General features: G+C 54.0%; 1 protein-coding gene across 2 annotated transcripts; it reads right to left on the bottom strand.

Annotated features, from left to right (window-relative positions):
• On the bottom strand, positions 1-6,462 carry LOC146889587 (uncharacterized). 2 transcript variants are annotated; one of them, XM_085683956.2, is made up of 5 exons: positions 4,140-6,462; positions 2,235-3,100; positions 1,936-2,078; positions 1,400-1,507; positions 1-682 (listed from the first exon to the last, which is right to left on the bottom strand). In XM_085683956.2, exon 2 carries the CDS (start codon positions 3,070-3,072, stop codon positions 2,461-2,463), a length of 612 nt encoding a protein of 203 aa, XP_085540082.1. In that variant the 5' UTR covers positions 3,073-3,100; positions 4,140-6,462; the 3' UTR covers positions 1-682; positions 1,400-1,507; positions 1,936-2,078; positions 2,235-2,460. The 2 variants fall into 2 exon arrangements, with proteins under 2 accessions (XP_085540082.1, XP_085540080.1); XM_085683954.2 differs by lacking the exon at positions 4,140-6,462 and adding an exon at positions 3,362-4,133.

Genomic DNA, 6,462 nt, shown 5'->3' with positions numbered 1-6,462 from the left:
TCAGCCTCAGAAGTCTTTATTCCCAAACAAGAAGAAACCAGGAGGAGAGACACACTTGTATGGAGTAAGAAAAGTTTGGCAGATGAACCGCCCAGGGTTGAGGTCTTTAGTCTGGAGTTGCGAGGCTCCTGAAACTTCCTGGCATTGTTGAGAGCTACATGAATATATGAATTCTCCTAGAAGATCCACAGCCTCCATCAGAATTTAAAGACTCACATGTCCCCGAAGTCTTAACCATTCTAGTTCAGAAAGGACACAGGGGCCTTCAGGTGCTGCTCACATCTTGAGGGAAGTTTCGTCTCTCAAGCCCAGTCTGCCATCAACTTGCTGCGATACCTCAGACTGGTCGCTTCTTATCTCTGCCCTTCAACCAAGTGGTGGGCTGGGATGGAAGAGAGAAAGCCAGCTCTCCACACAGGCGCTGTCTCCACACCTGAGTTGAAGTCTAGGGCAAGCAAAAAAGAGGCTTGCCCAGCTGTAACTTAAAGCAGACCTGGGGAGTTTTCCACCAAGGCATGGAACCAGTCTCTATTTGCCAGCTTTACCAACACTGGACACCTTCAGAGGTAGGTCTTCTGAGGAGACACATTCTCATGCCAGGATGCCAGGACCCCATGGGACTCAATTTTTGGTCTCCATGCCCTGCATGTCCTGGGCCACAAGGTCCTGACCATTGTTGTATCTGTTCATAGAAACAAAGAGATCACGGTCAGGCAGGACATTGTAGTAACGTGGCCTTGCCTGTGCACCCATCCGGACTATGGGGGCACATTCACATGACCCAATCTGGATCTGTCTGGAACTGCAAGACAACCCTCTTGCCACCACCCACCAAGATACTGCCAAGATGCTTAGCCATTTCACACATGAGATAGCAGAGTCCTGATACTCGAGTGACTGGCGAGCTCCTGACATCCCAGGACCGTATTTATCTTCTGCCACCAAATTCCAGTCCACATTGCAATAACCACCAAGGACCTGAGGCTGAAGCCAGGGCTCCAGAGGAGTCACACAGCAATGAGGTAGGACAGAGAACAAAGGGAGTGGACAGACCTCCAGCACCCAGCCCAGGCTCAGGGAACAGTGGCCCCCTCAGAGCCCCCAACATCCGAACTTTATGTCCCCAGCACCTGTCAAATCCGACAATGGCCCTGCTCACACGCCCAAGCTCCCTCCGCCACATTTTCAGTAACTCAGCAACAAAGCTGAAAGACTCTCAGGTCCAAAATCCCCAACAAAGCCCAGATTTGACCTACCGAAGCACTAATCATTAACTGTGATTTGGAACAAGCTTGGGGAAATCTTGGTTTCCTTATCTGTCAGATGGCAGAAAAGGCCAGAGGCTCAGAGTAACAACCTGGAGACAGGGGTCCTGGAAACCCCTAGGCGTCATTCTTACCAGGGGACCTTGATCAGCCATCCTAGCTGAGGCCTCCATCCTCCTTGCCTGGATGAACCTCAAGGCTCCCTGCCCTTCCAGCTGCCGTCCAGGGCTTCTGTTCTCATCCTAAATCAGAGGTCTGAGCTCACTGCACTTATTACAAATGTCTGGTGTCTCCTCCCCCAAACACAAAGTCCTTTGTGGAACAAACCCTAACCCTTGCCATCTTGAAGTCATCCTTCTGCACACTGCAATTCTCTGTCTCTGGGACCCAGTGCAAGGCCTTCAAACCACCTTAGGAGCCAGTCATTTCCCCGACCCAGGGATTTCCCTACTGTAGCCCACATGTCTGTACGGACATACTGACACCCTATCACAGGCATCAGAGTGGGCTTCCAAGTGCCTGGCCCTGGGGTCCTTCCAAGAGAGGAGCAGAGCACAGCTCAGAGCTAATTGGTAAAGCTCTCTGGACAAGTGACTTCACCCTCTGCTAACTGCCGAACCTCGCAACCCCCGGGGGGAAAAAAAGTCTCTCAACTTCATCCCCAACTTACAGATAAGCAATTGAGACGTGGAGTGAAATGGCTTCTCAAGACTACCAGGCAGTGGGTACAGGAGGCTGAGGCTTTGGGGACTGAGCTTGGGCCCGGGGGCTGTGGAAAGTGGCCCTCTCCGAGTCATTTTCAAGTCTGACGTGCTGGAAATGAAGATGAGGTAAGCAACAAGTCAAGTCATGGAGACCAACACAGGCCCAATGGCCACTCCTGACCTGGAGAGCCAACCCTGCGCACCCAATTCCCAGGCCCACCACTCCCACACTCCATGGGACTCGGGTCAACCCTATGGGGCTCACCTGCTCTAGCAGCCTGAGAAGCAAACCAGGTGCCCAAAGCAGATTCATGCAGCCAGCCAAAGGGTCCACAGGGAGGAAGGAAAGGGGATGGCTCAAGCCCTTTCAACACCCCAAGCAGGCTGGCCCTGCCTCTCTCCCATAAGCCCATCCAGAGAGGGGACAACTCAGCACCCTTGGTTGTGACTCCTGAACTGGAGGAAGTTGATGGTGGCTGGCCTTCCATAGGTCATAGCACGCGGCCTAAATGGGCCGCCTGACTCTCAGGCCCATGGCCATGGCTGCGCTGGTGGGTCTTGAGCGAGCCCTCACGCGCGAAGCTCTTGCCGCAGCGGGGGCAGAAGTAGGGTCGCCGCTCCCCGAAGACACCGGGACGGCGCGGGTGCGGCGTGGGCATACGCGCGTGGGTGCGCTGGTGGTTGAGCAGGAAGCGCGGCTCGCGGAAGCAGCGACCACACTGGGCACACTGATGCGGCTTCTCGCCGCTGTGGATGCGCTGGTGAGTGAGAAGGTTCTGCTTGAGGCTGAAGCAGCGGCCGCACTCGGGGCAAGGAAAGGGCCTCTCGCCGGTGTGTGTGCGCTGGTGCACCTCCAGGTTGTGTTTGACGCTGAAGGCCTTGCCACACTCGGGACACACGAAGGCGGCCGTGCGACCCGCCCCCACGTGCGCCTTCTGGTGCCGCACCAGGCTGGGCTGCTGGGAGAAGGTCTGGCCGCACAGTGGGCAGCGGTGGGACTGTTCCTCCGCTGGGTGGTGAATAACCAGACCTTGATCGTCCCCCAGACTCTCCTCCCCGTCCCCCGTAGGAGACCCTCCCCTGGTGGACACCAGCTCTGTCATGGGCACTTCCAGATGCAATCACCAGCCCCTGTAGAAGCAGAAGCAGAGAGAGGGATCAAGGAAGACCCAGGCTCAGTCATTCTCCAGCCTTTTGAATCAGTCACTTCCAACAAACCCCAGCTTCGTTTCATCACAGCCTGTCGTCCTGGGCGCTTCTCAAGAGCCATTACCCCTGGCCTCTCCGGCATCCCCTTGCTGTCTGCTGCCTAGCCCCGTGCCCATCACCCTGGACTAGGGTGGTCATGCTACCTCTGACTCCCAAGCCAGCACCTCAAGAACAGAGAGCTACCTTCCATAACAAAAACACATCAACCCCCGTGCCTGCAACACACAAAGCATGGGCTAAATACTGTTGGGGAATTCTCAGGAGCAGCTTCTCCGTTCAGATGCCCAAGGATAGGAGGTGACCTGAAACCTGCAGGGAGGAAGTTCGCCGATGGCTTAAAGAAGGAAGCAAAATAACCCCCCATAAACTTGAAAGTGACCTCCCCGGGTTAAACATTAAAGGTAGTCCCTCTGTCTAACAAGACGAATCATACACTTGAAATGTTACAGGTCACTGAACCAAAGCAAGAGCTCCCAACGAGCCAGGTCTGGTCCAAAGGCTGAGCCCCACAGTCGGTGCTCAGCAAACATCCCCAGCAGTGTGCTCCTTGCAGGCGTGTTTTAAAGATTGTCATTGCTATGTCCTTCTGAAACAGTTTCTCACTACCCTCACAACACCCTTAAATAAGGGGCAAAGCAGTGTTACTGAGCCCAGGTTTGTAAATGGAACAATTGAAGCTGTAGGAAACCAACGTACTTGTCCAAGGTCACAAAGCAAGGTGAGCCAGGGCTAGGCCCTAAGTCTCCTGACTCACTGTTGAAAACAATTCCATATATTAGCTGCTCAGCAACTAAACACCCCTTCACACATGAATGTACACACGCATGCACGCATTCATGCACACCTATCTACCTCAGCCACCACAAATCCATCGATTCTCAAAGGGTCTCTGCTCCTATAGGGCACAGTGTATTGCCACCACTCCCATGCCTTGTAGGGCACTGGAACCCACTTCACTCACCCCTGCATCAGAGAAGCTTGTTCAGGGTCCCCCTCAAATCTCCCTGCAGGTCTTCTCCACACTTCTAGCCTCAGTCAATCTACCTGCAGGGTGGTCTCAGAGACAACCTCTCTTCCCCGCACTTTCAGGCCAGGGTGGAACTGGCACCCTGGAGAAAGGGACTAGGACCCATTGCCATGCTTCCACCCATAATCCCTCCCCAGACAGCTGTGCTGGCATTTGCAAAGTCCCCTTGGCCAAGCTAAGCCTGGTCAGTGGGCAACCTCCCCACTTTCCCTACTAGACCTCTGACCAGGCCCAGAGGGTTCAAGGCCATGATTTTGCTTCCCTCCCCCAAGTTCCTCCATCATGTGCCACACTCACAGCCCAACCTGCTCCCCTTCTGCAGTCTTCAGCAGCTTTTCCCTCTGTCTGAGCGGCCCAAGGAAAACACAGTTAAGTCTCCCGCAGCGCGGCGCCCCTTCTTCCCCGCCCCCATAAGGCTAAAAAACCTCCCGCAGTCAAACCACTGCATTAATCACAAGAGCTCACCCCACCCGGCACGACTCCCTCTCACAGTCTTGCCAATTCCAGGGGTCCGAGAGACCCTCGAGAAACGTGATGTATAGCAACCCCACCCCCAGGAACATACACAGGCTACTACCCAGTTGCCGCAGCCCACCGTGCTGGGCTGCCAGCCCCAGCTCCTAAAGGAATGCATGCAATTCACCCACCCCCGTGCCCGCAGCGCCCCCCACGGGACCGCGCGATCCCGAGTAAACAAGTAATTAAGTCTTGACATAGCCACTCCCAGAAAGAGCTGCATGGCTCCGGGCAAATACGGTAGCCCGCAGTGACCCGCCCCCAAGGGTCCTGCGCTGGCCTCAATAAATACGGTAACCTCCCTTCCAGTCTCGGGCCCTAGCCAGGGACTCACGTGGCGCCGCCTTTGGAGCCCTTGTCTCTGCTGCAGCGCCGCAGTCGCCAGCGTCGCCGCAGCCGCACAGCAGCCCCGTGAGGCTGGGAGGTCTAACTCGCCAGCAACCTGGATGGCTGGGAAAAGGGAGGCAACAAGCGCTGCGCCTGCTCGGGAAAGAAAGGGGTCTAGATTCTGAGGCCAGCGTTGCCTACAGGAGGGGTTACCTCCTCACCCCCAGCCAGCCCCCTTTCCGGAGAAATGCGATCTTGGTCTCCCTCATCCCTAGGCAGAAGCAGGCTGGCCAGCTCCCGGACCTGTCCCAAGCAGGCTGAGTCTCTGGGAAAAGCGGGTCATTCCCAAGGAGCAAGAAGAAAGAGGCGCAGGGGACCCAGTTCTGGAAAGTCTCGGAGTCACCAGAGCTGAGTCTATTGTGATCAAGCCAAAGCTGTCCCTAGAAGTGCTGCTGCTTCTAAGTCCCGTAGAAGTCAGGCCAGGCGTGGTGCAAGCCTTTACTCCCAGAACTAGAGACAGAGACAAGTGGATCTCTGGAGTTCAAGGCCAGCTTTGTCTACATATTGAGTTCCATGGCATATATTGTGAGGCTCTGTCTCACATGAAAAAGACAGAGAGAGAGAGAGAGAGAGAGAGAGAGAGAGAGAGAGACAGAGAGAGACAGAGAGAGACAGAGAATCCAGAGAAGCAGCAGGAGGTGTGAGAGGTGGCACTAATTCCAGTTTCCCACTGTGCTTTAATAATACCACTTGCCTGTCCATACCCTTGGCTTTTTATACCACTGTTTCCCATGTATTAGCTCATGGAAACTTCCAATGACAGTTTACATCTATAAAACGGGTTAATTATAATATCTTATTATAATTATAATATTTTATTATCCTGTTTTATAGATGGGAAAAGATTTTTAAAATGAAACACAAGGTAACTTCTCCCAGCACCCACAACTTTATAAAAGTAGTAAAGGACACCTAAGAAAGGGCCTTAGAGTCCACACTAGACTGATAGGGAAACAGGCCTGAGAGGGAGGTAAGGTCAAGGTAATAGTCACTAGAGAATAACTGACCAAGTTTCTCTGTGACCCCTCAGTAGCTGCCACACAGGGAAATCAGGCTTCCCAGGATCCGGTAGAACTTTTTCTGACTGGTTCTAGGAATGGCTGTTAGGCAGACAAACTGCACCATGGGCTTTGGACAGCTCAGATACTATGAGGGTTCTCCCTGCTTCATAGCCACAAGTGTCCAGTGCGCTTGCAGAATTCTTCCAGAGGGCTGTAAAACACTAAAAACATCCTCTCGTTCGAGACGCTAGGCCTGGAAGCCATGCCTATCTTTCAGTTTACTTAGGACCAGTGTGTCGGCAGGCCCAGCTTGACTCATTCCGGAGGACCCACGTCACCACAGTCAGCCCCCT

This window comes from Myodes glareolus, chromosome 25, assembly GCF_982192425.1.
Source record: "Myodes glareolus chromosome 25, mMyoGla1.1, whole genome shotgun sequence".
Lineage (NCBI taxonomy): Eukaryota > Metazoa > Chordata > Mammalia > Rodentia > Cricetidae > Myodes > Myodes glareolus.
Note: the sequence above shows the minus strand (reverse complement) of the source record. Positions and strands in the feature narration are given on the sequence as shown.